At 40.4% G+C, this 21,979-nt stretch overlaps 1 protein-coding gene across 1 annotated transcript in view; it reads left to right on the top strand.

Moving 5' to 3' along the window:
* Positions 1–350: 350 nt before the first annotated feature.
* Ablim1 (actin binding LIM protein 1) overlaps positions 351–21,979 on the top strand; it is a 255,586-nt gene continuing 233,957 nt past the window's right edge. Inside the window, exon 1 of the mRNA XM_013017713.1 lies at positions 351–431. Within this exon, the coding sequence (XP_012873167.1) occupies positions 419–431 (13 nt within the window). The 5' untranslated portion in view covers positions 351–418. The remainder of the gene's footprint in view (positions 432–21,979) is intronic.

Raw genomic sequence — 21,979 nt, 5'->3', positions numbered from 1 at the left:
CAGCAAGAATTCAAAAAAATCAGGTCCTGCGAGGGAGAAGATGCAGACCCACCTTGCTCAGGGACAAAGCTGGGCCTGGCGCGTCCGTCCCCACCGAGGCTGGACGCGGGTGGGCCGGGAGGCGGGGCGGGGACCGGGCCCCGGGGGTGGGGGGAGAGGGGGGAGGATGGGAAGGGATGGGAAGGGCCCCGCCCCGCGGGCCACTAGCTGACAGCGCGGCCGCGCCCCAGGTCCCGCCTCCGGCCGAGCGGCCCCGCGGACCGCGGTGGGCAGGTGTCCTGTGGCGGGCGGGCCCTGGGCGGGGCTGGAGCCCGGGCGCGCAGCCGTGCGCTTCGGGGGATCCTCCGGTCTCCGCGCCCGGCGGGGTTCTCTGCTCCTTCCTGCGTCGGCTCCCCTCCGCCCCCCGGCTGCCTGAGCCATGTCCACGAGAGGTGAGTGGGGGACTCCGGGCCGGGTCTGGAGCGGCGCGGGCCAGGCAGGTGGGGCCGGGCGAGGGGCTGTCCCCACTGGCCCCAAGCCGTCCCGAAACTTTGGCAGCCGGTCCTTGGGCGCTGAGCGGCTCGCCCTTGACCTTGGCCCTCGGACGTGGGCACCGCTGGAGGGCCAAGGTCAGTGCCCAGCCCACCTGTGCCCGCGGCGGGCCGGGAGGGCGTGGGGGCCGAGCTCGCCGAGGTCGGTGCTGCGGAAAGGCTGGCAGGGAGGGTGGGAAAGGTATTTTCTCCCCCTCTCCTCCTTATTACCGTTTTGCAGCTCCGATATGGACGAAATCCAAGGGCTTGATGCAGCAAGATTTAAAGCCGCAGTGCTTACACTCCATTTGTCTTATTTATTTTTTTTTAAAGTAAGTTCCTTCCCTTGATTCCCCTTGCATTATTTCCCCAGCTCCTCTCCCAACCCGTTTTGTTCTGGGAGTAAAACCATTAACAGCAGGTGAAATGGGAGGAAGGGTAGAGAAGAACCCCACAAAAATCCGAACTGCTTTTCAGGCAGGAGTTGAAGGGAATGCATTTCTTGCCATCTGGAGCCAGCGAGGGATGCTGGGGAGAGTGCGTTAGTCAGAGAGCTCGATGGCTGTTACTATGAGTGAAATATGAAAGGGATCGAGCCGTGATGCAGCGTGCAAGCCATTAAAAGGAAATGATTTGGTTGCCTTAAGCACTTAATGAACATATTGATTATCTTTAGAAAGTGTATTTGCCAAGCAATAAGTACCTCTCCCTTCCATACCTTGAAAGCAACTTGTCACAAGAGTTTGTAGAGATTCATGTGTGTGTGTGTGTGTGTGTGTGTGTGTGTGTGTGTGTGTGTGTGTGTTTAACTTGGAAGTTTTAACCTTGTTAAATGGGAAGTGGAGTTTGATAATATGTGTGGGATAATTAAGTATTACTTTCCGGGAGTCAGATTGGAGATTATAGTGAATAATCTCTATGCAGAATGTTTTCAATCCTTTTGAAAGAATCCGAACCTAGTTATTTGGTGATTGTTCTAGCAATGTGGTTGATTGGCTCTATACTTGGAAATAGGGAAGTAAATTCTGGGAGAAGGGACAGAATTTACATTGTAGATGTGAGGTGACTTCAAGCCCTCAGATAAGACCTATTAATCTTGTCTCACATTTTGCCTACATTAGAGAAAGAAGGAAAGAGGAAGGAAGAAAGAGGAAGGAAGGAACGAAGGAAGGAGAGAGGGAAGGAGGGAGGGAAGAAAGGAGGGAAGGAAGGAAGGAGGGAGGGATGGAGGGAGGGAGGGAAGGAAGGAAAGGAGAGAGGGAGAAAAGGAAGGGAGGAAGGCAAGGAAGGCTAGGTCGAGCTAGATATGGTTATATGGATTTGATGTGTATGATTGGCATCTTCTGAGTGTTCAGGGGTTCCAAAGAAAAGATTTCAAAACTATGTTTTAAGACTAAAGCTCTCAGTCCTGACCTCTGACCTAGGAAGCACAGTGGCATGTGGAGAATATTTATCACAAATGGTCAAACTCTGGTGTCAGAATCCACTTGTGATTCAGTGTTATATACTACTAACCCTCCTTTAGTACAAACCTGTGCACAGTGTAGGAGCCAAGTCATGCTTGAGAACCTTGCTATGTCTTAGGAAAGATTTGACAGTCCCTTGCCAATTTCACAGTCATCTCTGGGGTTTATCTGGGGTGTGAAATGCAATAATCCAAAGAATCTGAGGGGCCATATAGACCCTAGTTTGAAGCTTTCTCACATATTTTTTGTTAAACTTTATTTCAAGTAGGATGAATTTCCTGTTTCCCACTCAAAGCTGTATTGTTCGTCTTGGATTTAGCAGTTAAAATCTTGCAGGGTGGAAGGGCAAAAGCATAATAGCAAACTGTAGTTATTGTATGCTTATTCTGTAATAGGTACTTTATCACTTAGCCTCATAGTAACTGAAGAAAGTGCACATTATCATTACTTCCCCGTTTTGAAGATGAATGAATTGAAGTTTTCAGAATCATGATAAACGACCAGTCCTGATTCTAGCCTACCCAGGTCTCTAACATTCTGATAGACCCTGTAATACAACCTCTATTACTAGCCCTTTGTCTATTACACTAGAGATCACAATCATTGGTTTTTCTAAAGGGAGAGTAAGAAAACGGCTTATACATGGGATTGGAAAAAAATGACTTTGGTTAACTTGGAAGTTACAGTACCTTTGCCAACATCTTCAAGGGCCTTGGTGATGAGAAGTGAAGAACCCAAGCCCATGAAATTTGATGTTAGTAAAATGACCCACTGGTTCAGTTCTGAAAACTGGAACTGTCTAGATGTTAACAAAGACTGAAGATTTTTCTTCTGTACAGGCCCACTGGGGATCCACTGATTGAACTAAATCTTCCAGTCCAGGGCCTGAGTCCTCCAGCAAGTTTTGAAAAGGGAACTTTAAAGTTATAGAAGTCATACATTAAAATCTACTATCAACACAACAGAACTATATTAGCACATCAGTGGAAATATTTAAATTATAAAGTAGTATGTTTAAAATTCAAGGACGATAGAAGTGTATGAAGTTAAAAATGAAAATTTGCTACTTTCACTCCCCTATTAATTTGTCAGAAGAAAGCACAGAAGTGTATCCTGTTGATCCTCCAAGATAGTATGTATCTGGTTAACATTTGTTCAGTAATGTAAAATACCTGTTTCATGCAAGTCATTCCAGGAATGTACTGGCTCCTCAGAAGCTTGAGTCTTAGGAGAAAAATGTCCAGTCATGTGCACATGGATTCCACTGGGTGGTCAGAGGGGTAATTCAAAGCATGCATGCTCTAGAGATGTTAGATCATTCTTGCTCTCTGTTTTCAGAACTTCCACAAAACTGGAACCAACTTGAATGTCCATACACACTTAGGACTACTGGATAGAATGAGTTGGATCTGTATCATTGGTATGAGGAGGTGGCCACAGTGTATTGTTATGTGAAAAGAGTGACTTTTAGTATATAGTGTATTCAATATGTTATCTTAGTTTTAGGAATTGTGAAAAATCTCTATGTGTACACATATGAGTGCATGACATGAGCCTGGATAAAAGTTATAAAGCAGTCTACACCAAGGTCTTAAAAAAAAGCAGTTTCTTCAAAGGCAAGAATGGGTAGGGAAGACCGTTGGCTTTTATTTTCATGGGTTCTATTTTTTGGTAGTAAGTAGTCATTGCTGTAATTGATTGAGCTAAATACTCAACAAAGAAAAACATATCCACTTCACCTCCACTCATTCAGTTCAATCTGGAATATGTATTCACATTGATTTATTTCATGAACATTTACTGATCATCTATTATGCACTAGCAGTTGTTTAATAATAGTGTACCTTCAAGGCGCTCACAGTCTTAGAGACAAATATACAAATGTTGGATTTGCCGCATACAGATGGTGGATATACAATTGTCATACTAAGGAATGGCACCTAATAAAGCCATGGACCATCACATCAGTTGAGGCTTCTTAAAGAAAGCAGAATTGTCTTGGAGAATGAGTTGGATTTAGGTACATGAGACAGGATGGCTAGAGGGAAAGGTTTTTCAGGGAGAGGGACATGAAGAAGAACCCATCTCATGAGTGGTAAGTAGCTTGTTTGTAGGGCAGGAGAACCAGATTTCAGGGGAGTCAGAGGCTGGAGAAGGCAATAAAAGACATAAAGAGATTCCATTGATAAGGGATTGTGGTGAGTGAGTGGTGAGTGAGGGGCAGCAGGAAGGAAAGATGAGAGAGGACTGCAGAGATGTCTTCCCTTCTCATCCTTCACCACTGGCCCTGCATGTCCTAACTGTGACTTGAGGAGAGTCCACTGCAATCCAAGCTGAGAGTACAGGACAGTGGTAGGCTGGAGGCAGAAGCCCTCTGCTGGACAGTGTAGGAGGCTCAGAGGGTGGACTTGGTGCAGATTACAGCAATCAGAGCTAACTGATTTCTTGAGCTACTTCCCTGCATAGAGTTGAATTGGATAAACATGGTTTTTCTGGTAGTTGGATGGGAGGATCCTGCTCTGTCTCATCTTTCTTCATGTCTGCCTCTGCATGCCCCTTGGAAGACAATGTTCATTATGCCAGTTTCAATCAGTTTCTCTTAGGATGATATTATAAAAATTACTTCACTGATATCTCATCTAAGCTAAGATGTGAGGGCCATTTTTCTGGCCTGTGTCAGCTACAGTGTTTCATCTCTTTGAGTTACAGTACTCTCAAGCAGTTCATCAGATTGAAGAAAAGAGAAAATAAATGCGCTATCGTTCGTTTTGTTCTTTTAAGGGAATATTTAAACAGCAATACACGACATTTCCTGGAAATCCTTTTTTTTGCATTTAAAATAACTGAGTTCTAATTCAGTATGTAAATTGTTTTTGCTGAGAGGAACAATTTTGGACATGAGTATATCCCATGTGGGAATATCATATGTTTCAACAAACGTTTCAGAAAGTAAAATTATTTCCACATTATATCTGCAAGCAGCATTATATTTTGTGTGTGTCAGTCCTAGGGCTTTAACTCAAGGCTTGGGCCCTGTCCCTCAGCTTTTTTGCTCAAGGCCATACCTCCACTTTTGTCTTTTTGACTGTTAATTAGAGATAAGAGTCACATGGACTTTCCTGCCCAGTCTGGCTTCTAACCGTGAACCTCAGATCTCAGCCTCCTGCGTGGGTAAGATCACAGGAGGGAGCCACCAGCAGCAAGCTTAGCATTATACTTTTAATATTTTGAATTACATTTTATTTGTGGCTTCTATTCTCTGATTAATCTCAGTTTTTCAATATTCTTGAGTAGAGAGGAAACAAAAAGCACAGGTTAAAATAGTCATATCTATACATGTCTGTTCATCCATCTAACAATCATTTTCTCCATTCTTGCAATATCTTTTGAACCTTCTTAGAGTTCACAATAAAACACATTTGAGGGCTGGGAAGGTGGCTCAGTGGTAGATTGCTTGCCTTGCATGCATGAGGCTCTGGGTTCCATTCCTCAGCACCACATAAGCAGAAAAAAAAGCTAGAAGTGGTACTGTGGCTCAAGTGGTAGAGCGCTAGCCTTGAGCTGAAGAGCTGAGGGACAGCGCCCAGGCCCAGAGTTCAGGCCCACGACTGGACACAAAAAACCAAAACAGAACAAAAAAAACCCCCACATTTGACCTGAAGTCCAGATGCCAGTTCTTGTCATGTGTTATGTTTCAAGGCACTGATGGGTACATATTGCCAACCCTATAGTAGCATTAGTAGGCCTGTTATCTCCTCTAACATCTTTTCCTAACCATATATGGAAATGTGAGCCAAAGAGAACCTGCTTTGTTCTGTTTCTTGAGGACCCATTGGGAGGCATTGAAGCTTTATGATCCTCTCAAGGTACTTGTGACTATCTGCCCTATAGGTAGAGTACGATTTATGTTCCTTGTAGGCTTTGATGGGGCACTCCTACTTTAGCTCTAATTTTTCCCCCCTGGCCAGTTGAGGTGTGCTTTCTATTTTTTTATTTTTTAATTTAATTTTTTTATTTTTTACCAGTCCTGGAGTTTGAACTCTGTGTCTGGGCACTGTCCCTGAACCTCTCTGTGCTCAACGCTAGCACTCTACCACTTGAGCCACAGTGCTACTTCCCACTTTTTGTTTATGTAGTACTGAGGAGTCGAACCCAGGGCTTTGTGCGCATGCTAGGTAAGCACTCTCCCACTAAGCCACATTCTCAACCCCACGTGTGGTGGGTTTTTTTTCTGTCTTTTATAAGAGCCTCTTGATCTGGGGTACAGGTGTTTTAGTCAACAGCCGGGGGCCCATGCCAATTCATGTCCAAAAAGAAGAGGATGCTATTTTAAAGGAGGGAGATATTAAATAAGAATATTAATATTGTACTTGAAAACTGAAAAATTGAATTTGAATTATCATATTTTCTTCATGAGGGTGAATCGAAATCATTGGGTTTGCAGTTTATATTACGTTTATAAAAAGAAGAGGATACTATTTTAAAGGAAGGAGATATTAAATAAGAATATTAATATTGTACTTGAAAACTGAAAAATTGAATTTGAATTATCATATTTTCTTCATGAGAATGAATTGAAATCATTGGGTTTGCAGTTTATTTTAGGTTTATATTCCACAGTGCAAAACATTATTGCTTTCTTCTATCTTCCTACCCCAAGAATGAGCCATTTATCTGAAAATTTTTTGACACCATGCAAGATGACAGTGTAATGGGCAGTATTGAACTCATTTACTCTGTCAATTTCACTGATATTCTATCAGGTAGCATTTACTAACCCTCTCTGTCAGAGTATTCATATTAATCCAAACTCCAACCATTTCTGGGCTGACAATGCTAATATGCTAACAACATATTGGTTGAGCATCTGGAGAGATGTTTGTCATGGCTTGGAGTAAAAAATGTTAAATAGTATTACAATTTATGGTTGATAGAGGCTGAGACGGTAGCTGACCAGTATTACTCATGTTAAGGTATACCTTTTATACATCACACATATGTGTTTCTCACACTAGGACATGTGTATGTAAGATAGATACCAAACCGCATGGAATGCTGGGACAGCAGATGTACACCACAGCTGTTCTGGACAAGTTGAGACTGTCTCTTTTCTAACTGACAGTATTTCAAAATACATATAATTTGGAGTCAATATATTCCTTAGACTTAAAGGGCAGAATTTTGGTTAATAACTGAATATTTTTATAGCATTATCCATATTGTGGTTTATCTAAAATGAATTTGAACTTGAATCCTGGCATGGCTCTTCCTGCCATTACAATCTATCACCTTTCTGGGCTACTTTCCTGAATGCTAAGTTGGCATGTTTATATATTTGTAATATTATATACTAACAACATTTTAATAAAACTCAAACACAAGTAGCTTTTGGGATTTTTTTTTGTAAAGGGGGTAGTTGTTGTGGGAAAGAAATGCTCATTGCATTTGGTCCCTCCATAGTAATTTTAAATGAGTGGCTTTCATTTCATTAATTAATGCAATTTTAAATCAGCTTTAAAGTGTTGATCGGTTTAACTATGGCAATGATCGGACTTAGAACTTTCTTTTTGTTGCTGTGTTAGAGATTTATTTTTCCAGTATATTATATTAATTTATTGTAAGAATTAGGTAATATGCACATACCACTATAAGAGAATTATCCATATAAAAATTAGTAGGTGGGAAAGTCTTTATTTGGAAGATGAATATCTGAAAGCCTTTTTATTATTTAGCTCTGTATTAAATAAAATGAAACTAGGAGTTTTGAATCCTGCCCTCACAATTGTTTGCTGGTTGATTTGCAATCATGCGATTTTAGTTTTTTATTATAAAATTTTCTTTAGGCTCGTAGGAGAAAGAGCTCTGCATGCGTAATTACTGTTATTCACATTTCTAGTAAATTAAAGGAAATGAGTCTTTTGTTCTGTACAGTGTGTTCTTTTTCCAGCTCCTTAGTCTTAGTGCATACCAGAATAATATTTGATGATAAGTACGTAACTGTATTAGGGTCAATTTAAAACTAATGTTTACCTAAAGAAAATACCCTGTAGTATATTTTTATTGTAGACTGAATCCAAAACCTTTACTGGAACTTTTCTTTCTCAACTTACTTGGATTTAAAAACATCCACGACAGGGAAGCCTCCAGAGGATTGAACAGTAACAATGAAGGGAAATGAGGACAATGAGGTAAATTGCTATTTCCAGCTTTCAGCTCTAAGTAAGAATGAACAGAAGGAAAGGAGTCCCCGAGTCTGGAGAAGGAGGAGGAGAGTAAGCCATCATTTTTAAAAGTAAAAAAAAAAATTTAAAAAGGGAGAAATGAGATTTAGGGTTGGCCATCTCTAATGGATTTTAGGGAGATGCTTTTATTCCTACTGTTCTGTGTCAAACAGGAGACTCTTTTGAGTCATTTAGGCATTTGGCTGGGCACCAATGAAAGGTTTATTTTCTTGCTGCTTTTTCACACCATTTTTGCTAGGAGGCTCTATTCTCTCGTTAGATGCTTTTATGAATTGTAGAATCGCAGTTAGAAAGAATGTATTCATTCATACAACCCATTCAGTATACACTGGTTGAATATTTACTAAGTAGTCTAAGTGTACAGGAAGAGATGGCCACTTACCAATGAAGCTCGGATTAGACAATGAGACAGTACCAGGAAGGAAGTAAAGAACAGTGAGTAGAATCAAGAGTGCAGGGGAGGTTAAAGGGCAGGGAAGGTGCTGTTTTGTATAGGGTAATAATGACAGGATTTTTTTTAATGACAAATGATGTTTGAGCAATGGAGGCACAGAAAGGGTCATGCAAGCATCTCACCTCAGGCAGTGAGGTGAGCAAAATCCTTGAGGATTTTCTGTTGTAGGACCAGTGGGGATACCTGTGTGACAGGATTCGCTAATCCTGAGGAGAGGGATGGAGATGGAATGAGAGAGGGTCAAAGTAGTCCTGTGGGCCACTGTGAGTATGTTTCCAAGTTTGGTTGAGTGAGATGAGAGACTTCTGGAAAGTTCTGAGTAGACCCACAACATGATTTGATATAGTTTAAAAGGATCACTAGTCAACAGTGTGGAGAAGAGGATGACTAGTTAGGAGGCTATTGTGATAGTCAATACAAAAACAATGGTTGGTTGGACTAGATGATAGAGTGTCTGGTAAGAAGTCATTAAATTCTGGAAAGATTTCTAAGAATTGCTTATAGGACTTGCTGATGGGTTGGATGGGTGAAATAAAAGAGTAAATCTTGAATATTTCCCACTTTTAATTCAGCAACTGGGAGGATGGCATGTCCTTCCCTGGGGCAGATGATGAAGGAAGTGTTGGGGCAAGGGTATCAGAAAGCAAGCACTTTGTACATAAAAGTTTGACACATCTTTTAGATATCCTATTATGAATCTATTTATTATGCCTGTTTTATAGAGAGAAGACTAGACAAGTGAAGAAACTGGTCTGAGATCCTCATCACTTAATAAATGTTTAATCCAGCATTTAAACTCAAAAAGTCTCCCAACATTAGGCTGAAATACATGCCAGGAAAATTATGCATCTGGTTTTTGTTTCTTAATTATTGATGTTTTAGTTACTTATTAAGTTATTACATTATCAATAGTTCATGATTTAATTATTTACTTAATTATTAATGAATTATGATTCTTTTATTTGTGTGTGTGAATGTGTGTGTATGAGTATGCATGTAGATGCAAATCCTGGACCTTCACTACAGGTCCTGGACACTGTCCTTGAACTTTTTTGCTCAAGGCTAGCACTCTACTACTTGAATCACAGCTCTACTTCTGGCTTTTTTTTTCTTGGCTGTTAATTGGAAATAAGAGTCCCACATATTCTCCTGCCCAGGCTGGCTTTGAACTGTGATCCTCAGCTCTCAGTCTATTGAATATCTAGGAGTACAGGCAAGAACCATTAGCACCCAGCAATTTTCTGTTTTTAAGGAAAAACATGGAGAAGCATAGTGTAGGATTTGGGTATTCATTTGTGCATTGGGTGCACTGAGAGCTTGCTGTGAGCCAGGACTGGAGGAGCTCCCACAGGGGAGAGGGTGAGAAACCTGACAGTGGTTGTAGTATCAGGTAATCAGGGTGTGATGGTGTTACCCATGAGATGTTACAGAAGAACAGAGAAAGGGCACAGGTTCATCCAGATGGAGTATAGGGCCCAAGAATATTTGGCAAAGTCAGTGATCTTTGAATGGAACCTTGAAGAATGAGCCAAATTTGCCCAATGGTGAAGTAAGTGCTAGAAAAGAATTTGAGGCATAGGAAATAATGTGGTTTTAGAATTTTTAAAATGGCAAATAAGCATGTTGGAATGTTAAGAATAAGATTTTTGAAGTTAAATGTAATATACAGGGACAATATGGAGCTAATGTTATACCAAGGAAGATAACAGGTTTAAGTCATTGGAGAGACAATTTGCTTTTGGATAACAGGATATTGTAAAAAAAAAAAAGGGCGATTTTCCATAAATCACTCCAAAAATGAGGTGAAATCATGATCAGAATGCCTATAGTTTGCCCATGACACGATGATGCTCATTCATTTTGCAAAATGAAATACATAGAATTAAAACAAGAAATGTTTTAATTATGGGAGACTAACCTTATCAGATAGTAAAACATAATATGAAACTATTATAAATGGTTTATTATTGGAGAAAAGTAGACAAAGAAGTGAAAAATATTAGAGTACATTGGCCAGGCACCAGTGTCTCTTGCCTGCAATCCTAGCTAGTCAGGAGTCTGAGATCTGAGGATCCCAGGAAAGTCTATGAGATTTTTAACTACCAGAAAATAGAAGTGGCACTGTGGCTCAAAGTGGTAGAGCAGAAAAGCTCAGGGACAGCACCTAGGCCCTGAGTTCAAGCCCCACAACTGACCAAAAAAAGTAGGGTACAGTGAATAACTATCCATTTTATTTATAGTACAGGTGGAATTTAAAAATCAGAGGAGATGTTCAAGTGATACCGAAAGTGATATTACAGCAATTAACTCTTAAAAATAAATCTGAATTTTTTTCTTATGTATAAAAATACAGTTACAATTAAATAACTAGCTGTAAAACAAGAAGCAACATAAATCCTAGGGGTAGAAGTGTAGCTCAGTGATCGAACATGTACTTAGCATTTAGGAGACTGTATGATCTACAGTAACCCACTGAAACATGAGTGAATTTATAACCTGACAGTGTTCTGACCTTCTCAGTAGGACACAAAGGCTGAAAGTTAGAAAAGGTAGACACATTTAACTACATACAAATAAAAGACTTCTGTGTGGTTAAAAATATCACATCTTCCTTTCTGGCTTATAATTCTCATAAGGCCCCAGCTGAGCTAGCTTGAACTTGGCCACATGTACCAGGAAAGTTCTAGCAGCATGTAATTGGGGCAGAGACGAGGCAGGTACGGGATCCCACTGAGGTGCTTTCTGAAAGCTTGATAAATGCACATAGTGGGAGGGCCTACGTGAAGACTTCACTGCAGTGTCCCTCTCTGCACAAAACACGTTAGACACAACAACAGCAATGACAAAAAAGCCAGACAAACACTGGAGAATACACATTTGACACAGGTGTTTGTAGAATTTGTGATACCAAGTGCAAAGGATATAAGAGTGTCTGGGATTTGCCTCAAAGAGCTCCATCAGACTCAGGGTTGATATTGGAAGGCCTTGGCTCCTCCCATTCTCTCCCCTCCAGAACACTTTGGGCAGTTTGGCCTGAGTCTGTGTTATCCTCTTTGGGAACAACTGTAAATGACATAAAGTTCTGGATGATTGGTTGTTTCTGACATGTAAATACTGTAATATTGTCACATCTTTACCATAGAAAAAGAGGTGACCAGTGGGTGTGTGCTGGAGCTGAGAAGGGCTGACTGAAGGGGAGGACAGAGAAGTGTTTGGGGATGTGCTAGAACAGCAGCTTAACTAATTAATTTCAACGTTTTCTCCTTTACAGCAAAGCTGCTACAGTAATCAACACCAAAAAGAATATTTCTTGAACCGGAAGTGGCGCTGTAGCTCAAGTGGTAGAGCGCTTGCCTTGAGCTGAAGAGCTGAGGGACAGCGCCCAGGCCCAGAGTTCAAGCCCCACGACCGACCAAAAAAAAAATATTTCTTGGAGATTAGCTAGCCCTGTATCTGATTAATTTGGGGTCTTGGATTGGAGTACTCTTTCTCCAACCCAATTTCTGTTAATGAATACACCTTGAACGTGGCCATGTAACTCTGTTCTTCCTCTGACAGCCACCCTTCTCCCATTCCAGGCTTCTTCATGTTAGCCTGTAGCACAGTGAACTGTAGAGAGGTAGTGTCCTGGTGGCTCTTCTTTTAGAGTGAATCCTGTGGGACCAAGTGTGGCATGTATATTCCCATAACCTCACCTCCCCCAGGATCTAGAGCCAAGTAGACCTCTAATGAACATTTCTGGAGAGAGTGGGGAGAAGAAAGGTGGCTATGTAACAAATCCACAGGTGAATGCAGTAATAGATCTACTTAGAAAAGAATGGAGGTGGTAGGTAGAAAATGCTACCCTGGGAACTTCTCAGCCTTCCTGGTAGAATTCTAGTAGCTTTGAATTTAGAAGGTAATAGAATGACTTTGAAATTAGTTTCATTGTGTGCCTCCTTTGCTTTAAAGCCGGATCGAGAACACAGTTGTGTTTTTCTACCGGAACAAGAAGGGTTGGGTTTGTGTATTTTAAACTGCTGCATTCTATTAGTTGGGGCCGGGGGTGGCTTCTGGAAGGAACTTAGCTAACCAGTTTGGTGTGGTGGTTCTGCTGGTCTGGTGTCACTTGTCTCCAGTGTTGTGTCTTACTGCAAGTGATATGTATACCAGGTACTCCAAACCTTTCCCCTTCTCACACCTGTTCACACTCACCTATCACTAGGTTTGTGGAAGTCAAGGATACTGTGCATGCTGGGTATGGTGTCTGCTTCATTGATAGATGTGAAGTAGAATATCCCTCAACTATTTCTAAGGGTTTCTCAGTGTGTTTAATAGAGATGCACTTTTCGGGTTCTTAGGGGGAACTGTCTGTTTCCTGGGTGTGGCCAACAGTCTTTGGAATTGCTGTTTTCCTGGGCTTCGATGCCTCTCCCACTCCCACCTGGTTTAGCCATGAGTCTCCCTGAGCTGCTTTGAGCTGAGCCTAACTAATGCTCTTCTTCTTGACACTAAGCTACAACTCAGAAAAGCTGAGGAAGAGCTACTTTTTAATCTTCAAAGCTATAATCTCACTATTCAGGCAACTCTTTTGACAGAAAAGAATAAGATATGCATTCAGTTATGTTCCAACAGAACAATTATAATCGCACAAATGAATAATGAAAGCTCCCCATCCCTCTAATAAGAACAATCTAAACACATAAGTGAAAAGTTTATCTCCTTCTAGAATCCAACCCACCAAAGAATACAGCAGAACGTGCATGTCAACACCCCTTTGTCCAAAGAGAAGTTGCTAACAACAATTACAAATTTCTAAAGATTCCTTTCTAGTAGATGTTATTAGATATTAGAACACTGAAATGACCCATTTATCTACTTATGAAACTTATCTGCCTACTTAAAAAATACTACTTTTCCTTTTCCATATGTATTTGTAATATATTACATATATTTATGATCTTTTCAGGTTAGTGCAAACATATTGTTTCATTTTTTCTAACTGCATAGTGTTCAATCAACTCATTGCACCATACTGGATTCAGTAGTCGTGTGTGTGTGTGTGTGTGTGTGTGTGTGTGTGTGTGTGTGTGTGTGTGTACACTAGGGCTTGAACTTGGGACCTTTAGATCTCTTTAGCTTTCTTGCTATAAGCTGGCTGTACTACTTGAACTATCTAAGCTCCACTTCTGGATTTGGGATTGTTAATTGGACTTTCCTGCCTGGGCTGGCTTTGAACTGGGATTCTCAGATCTCAGCCTCCAGAGCAGCTAGGATTATGGGCATGACTCACCAGCTTTCAATAGTCTTTCTTTAAGAGCGATGGGCTGGGAAGGTGGCTCAGTGGTAGAGTGCTTGCCTTGCATGCATGAGGCCCTGGTTCGATTCCTCAGAAAGAAAAAAAGCCGGAAGTGGCACTGTGGCTCAAGTGGTAGAGTGCTAGCCTTGAGCTGAAGAGCTGAGGGACAGCGCCCAGGCCCAGAGTTCAGGTCCATGACCGGTCCCCCCTCCCCCCCAAAAAAGAGACACTTACCACATTTTTAGAAACAATGTGGTATTGTATATCTTTGTGTATATGTCTTGTGATTTTTTTTTTTTTGGTCGGTCATGGGGCCTGAACTCTGGGCCTGGGCACTGTCCCTCAGCTCTTCAGCTGAAGGCGAGCACTCTACCACTTGAGCTACAGCGCCACTTCTGGTTTTTTGGTGGTTTATTGGAGATAGGAGTCTCATGGTCTCTCCTGCCCAGGCTGGCTTTGAATCGCGGTCCTCAGATCTCAGCCTCCTGAGTAGCTAGGATTACAGGCATCAGTCACCAGCGCCCAGCCATCTTGTTGATAATTTTAAAGCACAGGCTGAGGTATTATTTTGTATCTTTGAATGGGGCTTTCCTGATTGTTCAGAAATAGTGGAAAGAGAGCCAGGTCTAGAGAATTATTTAAATCCCCTCTCTGGTTGACTTGCCCTGGGTTCTCTTTCTTTGCTGCCTCCTGATTTCCTCCATATACTCTTGGCTGTGTTAGGAGCAGCTTATTTTGCCTGCACGATAAAATGTAGGATAAAATGTGTTTCGTTCATTTACACAGAGCACTTCTAGCCCAGAGGAGAAAAGAATAATTTCGCTTACTTTATCTAAATCCAAGCTCATTGCCTATCACAGAATTAAATTCCCCAGAATGACTTACAGTAAAGACTGGGTTATTTATTCTTAGTCATGGTCATGTGTTACTGTCTGTTAAGGAACAAAGCTTGAAAATTAACTCTTTTGAAGGTTGAATCCAAATGTCTCTACTTAGCAATGATGAAAATGGCAGGCATTCAACAGGAGGCAGGACAGGCAAGCAGGAAGAGTTGGACAAGGAGTCCAGAGACCTGAGTTTTAACCTGGGTTCTTCTCCTCCAGCTGTATTCAGGGGTGCATCAAACAATGGACCCCTTTGAGGGGGGGGTCCCATCTATTACCTGCATGATTTTAGAAGACTATTCAGTTTCTGAGTCCTGATACTAAAACAGGATTTTCAGGTCAGATGACTCAATTTTACTTGACTAAAGTCCTGTAAGGTTCAGCCCCAACTGGAGTTTCTGCAGGCAGGAAGAGAGATCGGCATCCTTTGTAGTGTTAGTTGGGCAGAAGGGGTTGGGAAAGGTCTTGGCTGTCATCCAAGTCATAGCACTAAAATGCTAGTCCATTTATCACTTTTGCCTTTATACAATGTGATTGAATACACTCCTGGCTTATTAGGAGAGCGGATGTGATTTCCAAACAGCCTGAGATTGGTGTGATATTCTCAAGCCAATGAAAATGAAAAAAATGTGTTAGTAATAGAGTGGTTATAATTATTCTCCTCCCATCCTCTCCCTGTACTTGAGTTTGCTTGTTGTATATCATTTTTAATGATGCTTACAGGATTCTGATCAAGGAGACCAAACAAAACTAACAGAGGGCTGATCTGCTCTTAGAAAAATGTCACAAGATGTTAATTGAGATAATTGAATGAACTTTAAAAAAATCTCAATTTAAGGCTATTACATGTCACATATAAAAAGAGTTTAAATACCATATTTGTATGGAGTAGAAAGGACTAGAAAAAAAATCACTGTTTAAAACCAGCAACTGTATAAAACCAGCAACAACAGACATTTATCTGGCCAAGAGGACATGCAGATTTGAGAAGCAAGAACTACTTACTTGGGTGTTCATTTGGAGCAGTGCTTCTTCTTCTTCTAGTTGTCTGACTTTGCAGGAAAGTGTCAGTGACAATGTTTTCCATTCTCTTCCCTTTTGATACATTTGATAGTCAAGGCAGAATCTCTGTCAGTCATATCAGTCTTCAGTAGCATGATAGTGAAATTATACAACATCCTACTCAATTAAGAAAGTAAAAGCAGTACTTTCTTACACACTTTTTTGGCTTTTTGTGTGTGAGTGTATACTGGTACTGGAACTCAACTCAGAGCCTTGAGCTCTCATTTGGCTTTTTCAATCAAAGCTGCTGCTATACCATTTGAACCACAACCAGAATTTTGGAGGTTAATTTTTGTGGTTAAATGTCTTGGGCTTTTCTGCCCAGCCTGGCTTCAAACTGTGATCCTCATATCTCAGCCTCTTGAGTAACTAGGATTACAAGTGTGAACCACTAGCACCCAGCTAATTGGTTATTTCTTTATAATATACAAAATCATTTTTATTTTGTATTATTCAGTGGAGGAGAAAATATGTTTTATGAAATTGATGTTGAGATGTGAAGTGAGAGCTATAAAATATGACTTTAATGCCTGTAAGGATTATTTTCTCCCCAAAGTATTTTTTAATATTTGACTAAGTCATAAAAAAGAGATGACTTTTAGTGGAAATATATTTCATTTGTAGAATGCTGGGAGAAAGATGCCTTATTGGAAGTGGTTGTTTTATATATTTATCATACTTCTAAGAAAGATGCCTTATTGGAAATTGTTGTTGTACATATTTATCATACTTATAAAACTCATAAAGATGCTTCTGGAGGCAGTAAGTTAAGCTATGGTAGAGGAGGGGGATACTCTATTCCCATTAGCTTTGCTGAGAATAATAACAACATTTTTATTTTCTTGGCAACCCTTTTCAAATTTATTTTCTAGTCTCTCTGTGGCTTTTGTGTTCTGCTTAAATTAGATTATTCATATATATGCACTCATAATGGAGAATGTTCAAATATCCCTAGTGGAATCAATGCTACATCCTTGGCTTTATTTGGGGAACCATATTCATGGGCACCATCACCATCTAAATAGTAGGAGCAGTATCATAGACATGTCTCTATATCCAGCACCTTGTTCACTGATTCCACAAGCATTTACTAAGCTCCTGCTTTCTTAGGAGCAGTATGTTCTATACTGTGCACGGAACATTTCAAGAGAATCATTGCCAATACGTACTTACCTATTATGAAAATTTTTATTTATGAGATTTAAGTCTATAAAATGCCTAGCTATCAGCTAGTAGTTGCTCAGAGAAAATGAAATAGGGACAGGATAGAGACTCTAGGATACAAGCAATCAGGGAGGTGTTCCTTGAGAAGATGATGTTTAACCAAAAAGCAAGAAGGAAGAGAGAGAACAAGTCGTATCAGTGAGCGATAGTTTAAGACCATCCCAGTGGTGGCACAGCAATGGAAAGGCTGTCAGTCAGAAATCAGTTGGAGCCTTTAAGTCAGTTGGAGGGGAGGTTAGAGAGAGGTGGGGATGGATGATGAGTCATATGTTGCCTTGGGAACCACTCTAAGAACTTTGGCTTGTACCCTGAGTGGGAAGGACTCACTGGAGGATGTCGAGTAGATGAACATGCTCAGTTAAATGTTGACCTGAGCAGAATGTATCTTTAAAGAAAACATGCCAGCCTCTAATCTATAGTTTTGAGCTCATCTATTTATGTTTGTTCACTTGTGAATTGTGTGTGTGTGTGTGTGTGTGTGTGTGTGTGTACGTATACATGCACATAGGGTCTGGACTGTGGTGTATGGTCAGATAGGACTCTGAATGGAGCCCCCTTAATTTGTATTCCATGCACCTAACTCCTTTCACCCTCATTCCTGCTGTATTGGGTATATTGTTTTAATTTGTGAATAACTGTATGAATAAAATTTAGCTTTGATAGAATTTGTACCTAGCAACAAAGAGTATATCCTGTACCACAGGTCACTTACATTGTTAAAACAAGAAAGAAGCAAATGTTGCCAACGTGTCATAAGCAGTTAGTACTCCCATTCGGTGGAGCGCACTTGCTACAGTCCAGAAGAATGCATCCTAGAGGAAGGCAAACCCCTTCCTACTCTGCTTTTAGAAAGGAAAAGCTGTGAAACAAGATAACCACCCTGCAAAGGGTGTGACCAAGTTTAGAAATCAAGATGTCTGATAATAAGTCACTACATTTTCAGTATGCCCATAAATTTGGGAATGGTAAATCAATTAAATGCTTAGATAGTCTTAATTGCAGCATGTTATTGGAGCTAGGCAGAACTTCTCTGGGAAAGAGATTACGTTCAGGTAAACTTGCTGTCAAAAATCTTAACAACCATCCTTGCTTGGTCTTTGGTGACATGAACCAGGAGGTTTTAATTTTTTCTGAAGGCAGACAAAGTGGAAGGAAATGAGGAATTGTTGGGCATGCAGACACACCAAACAGCACAGACATTCAAGCATAGGAGATAGGACATCTGCAGGCCCGAGGCTGTATTAAAACAGGAACAGATAACATTTTCATTGTGCCTGACTCAAAATAGCTGAAAGTATAATATAAGCATAATTGCAGAATCAAATTACACTTTTCCTTCTGGGTTATTTTTATATAGATTACATATTATAAGCTGGCCAACCAGAGATGGTATCTAATTTCTTGTCTGTTTTCCCCTAAGTATGCTTTTTAAGAACTTGAAAACAATAGAGATAAAATGATCTGCCCACTTCTCCAGAGCTAGTTCATAATTCCCATTAAAATGGAAATTTCTAAAGCACTGGGATCATGTGTGTCATTTTGTTCCTTTTTACAGACATATAGTGGTTTAAGTCATGCTATAGTTTTCAGTGGCCTTTTGTTTTGGGTGGGTACTATTTCTGGAATTTGAAGTCAGGACCTATGCTTGTAAGCAGGTACTCTGTACTACTCTACAAGATCCACTACCAAACATAGCATATGCCTAAAGAATATTTGTTTTTCCCTCACCACCCTTAATACTAACATCTAGAAGTCATTATCATCTTTTTAAAAGTTTTATTGTAAATGTGATGTACAGAGGAGTTACAGTTGCATAAGTCAGGTAATGAGTACATTTCTTTTTGAAGTGTTGTCCCTTCCTTTCGTTATCTTATTTTTAGTCAAGTTAAACCACTGTGAGAAATAAGATTCTGATTACAGCAGCCAAATCAACCTTTTGAAGGCCATTTCTAGCTAGATACTGGTGGCTCACACCTGTAATCCTAGCTTCTCAGAAGGCTGAGATGTGAGGATCCTCATTTGAAACTAACCAGATAGGAAAGCCCATGAGACTCTTATCTCCAATTAACCAGCAAAGTGTGGTAGAAGAGTGTGGCTCAAACAGTAGGGTACTAGTCTTGAACAAAAAGGCAAGCAAGAGCCTGAAGCCTTCATTAAGTTCACTGCATTACTGGCACACACACACACACACACACACACACACACACACACACACACACCCAGTCATCGCTAGCCATTGCCACTATAGTAATGATTGTGAAGCAGAACCGAGCTGATATGTATTAATGGACATGATTTTGAAGTTTTCATTCTTATTTCACGTGGCTCTGTTGCCTGAAGTTACACTGATGGAAGGTTGGGTTGGGCTAACCAATTGCAAGGTATAGTGTCATGGAAAAGTCGTATATATAAGCCAATCTAGTTGGATTTTCTTTTGACTTAGCTTCTGTCAGCCAAAAGAAAAAGAAAGAAGCATTGGTTTGGGGGAGGAAGCATGAGAGGAAAGTCTTGTTTATTTTCCTGGTTATTCTAGAGTTTGCATTCAACGTTTTGTGCTTGATAAATAGGCATTCTACTGCTTATGAAATTTCTCCAGTCCTTTTTGCTCTGGTTATTATGGTAATTGTTGTTGTTGTTGTTTGTTTGTGCCAGTTGTGGGGCTTGAACTCTGAGCCTGGGTACTGTCCCTAAGCTTTTGTACTCAAGGCTAGCACTCTACTACTTGAGCTACAACTTCACTTCCAACTTTTTGTAGCTAATTGGACATAAGGTCTCATAGACTTTCCTGCCTGGGCTGGCTTGGAACACAATCCTTACATCTCTGTCTCCTGAGTAGCTAGGATTACAGATGTGAGCCACTAATGCCTGGCTTTGCTTGGCTAATTTTGAGATAGAATCTCACTTTTTACCCAGACTAGCCTGGACCCTGCTCCTTCTATTAAACACTTCCTATTCTAGCTGGAATGACCACTATGTGGGAGGAGGAGATTGGTGGATCATGTTATTGTTTGAGATGGGGGGCTCATGAACTTCTTGTCCAAACTCCTGAGTAGTTAGGAAGTAGGCATGGGTCATAGGCACCTGGCCAGGAAAAGTCACATTGAAGCTACAAGACAAGGTCTAAGCAAGAACTCAAGGAACATAAAGGAGCAGAGATGAAAGATAACAACTTACAATCAAAATAGGCTCCAGATTGGACAATTAACTCTTAAATAATATTTAACTGCGACTATGAACTTCTTACCCCATTTATTCTCATGGGACAATTTTCACTCAACAGAAACAATTCCTTCCTGTAATAGGACCATAAAATATTCATGAATAAAATATACTGCATTCTAAAAGTGCTTGACAACAAGAAGACATTGATAAATTGATGCTGTAGTCTAAACCTAAGTTTTATTTCCAGGAAAACTTAAGGTAAATAGTGTAAAAGCACAGATAATTCTTCTCCACTCTCCATTTGCTAACAATTCTGCTGTTTCATTCCATCTGCAATTTTCACAAAATCTCTTCTGATTTACTATGTCATGTCTTAACCTTTCATGAATTGGAAGAGCCTGTGTCTGGCTCTCTCTGGTCCAGTTGAATCAATCATGTGGAAACACTACCATCAGAAGACTGCAGTGCAGTTTGTTGAAATAATGAGCCCTGCAGTGACAACTTTTACAAACGCTCCTAATTTAGCATTCTGTTTGCTTCAAGCATGAAAGAACCAGCAACCCATTTGCACAGAGGCATGACTGCTTCTCTGTGTGCTCCAGTGCTGTTCTCAGTCCCTATTTCTCAATCAAGGGGATGGAGAGAAAGAGCTTCAGCACTCTAGGGGATCCTCGAGTCCATCATCCTCCCTTCTCCCTTACTTGATGGGTTTCTAGGAACGGAATCAGCAAGGGTCTAAAGACCCAGCCTCATTCCATTTGTTCATCTAACATTAGTGATAAATACAGATTTTCGAGGATATGATAAAAATCAAAGAATAAAACACAATTAGATTAAGAGTAAAACAAGTAACTGACTCTCTTGGCTGGGTATACTCTTAAAGGTTGGCAGGATCAAATGTGTTGAGAAGGTACTGCATTGGTTTTGAATAATACTAGATTGTAAATTCATTACTCTTGGTTTAGGTGCAGTAATGTGATGTTAAATGTACTCAGTATAAATTTTATTAAAGGATGAATTTGAAGAAAAGAATCAAGGAGAACAGCTATTCTATTTTCCTTCACTGATTTTTTTTTGGGGGGGGAGGAAGGGGAGTAGATTGAGATGTTATACAAAACAACATGATTATTTATTATCTGCATTTTATTTTATTATTTTAGTTTATTTTATTTTGTGCCAGTTCTAGGACTTGAATTCAGAATCCAGGCATTGTCTCTAATTTTTTTTTTTTTTGCTTAAAGCTAGTGTCTACCACTTGAGCCACAGCTCCACTATAGCTTCTTGGTAGTTAATTGGAGATAAGCATTTCATGAACTTTTCTGCTTGGGCTGGCTTTGAGCTGCAATCCTGAGATCTCAGCCTTTTGAGTAGCTAGGATGAGAGTTGTGACTTATTAGAGTCTGGTCCTATCAGTTTCATTATTAAAAGATCCTAAAGCTAGAATTATATCTCTTGACACAGTACCAGAAAACGGTGACTTGTTAAGTCTCCTTCAGAATATAGAATTCCAGGCTTTGCACAGACATTTGTTTATTCCAGTTTTGTTGTTGCCTTGGCCAAATACCTGAGAAAACAAGTTATGTTAGGAATTATTTATTTTGGCTTACAGTTTCAGAGATCCCAATCCATAGTTTTGGCTGTGGACTGTTGATTCTGGGCCATGGCCATGCAGAACAGCGTGGTGGCTGGTGTGTGTGA

The sequence above is a fragment of the Dipodomys ordii genome, unplaced genomic scaffold, assembly GCF_000151885.1.
Source record: "Dipodomys ordii isolate 6190 unplaced genomic scaffold, Dord_2.0 Scaffold36, whole genome shotgun sequence".
Classification (NCBI taxonomy): Eukaryota; Metazoa; Chordata; class Mammalia; order Rodentia; family Heteromyidae; genus Dipodomys; species Dipodomys ordii.
Note: the sequence above shows the minus strand (reverse complement) of the source record. Positions and strands in the feature narration are given on the sequence as shown.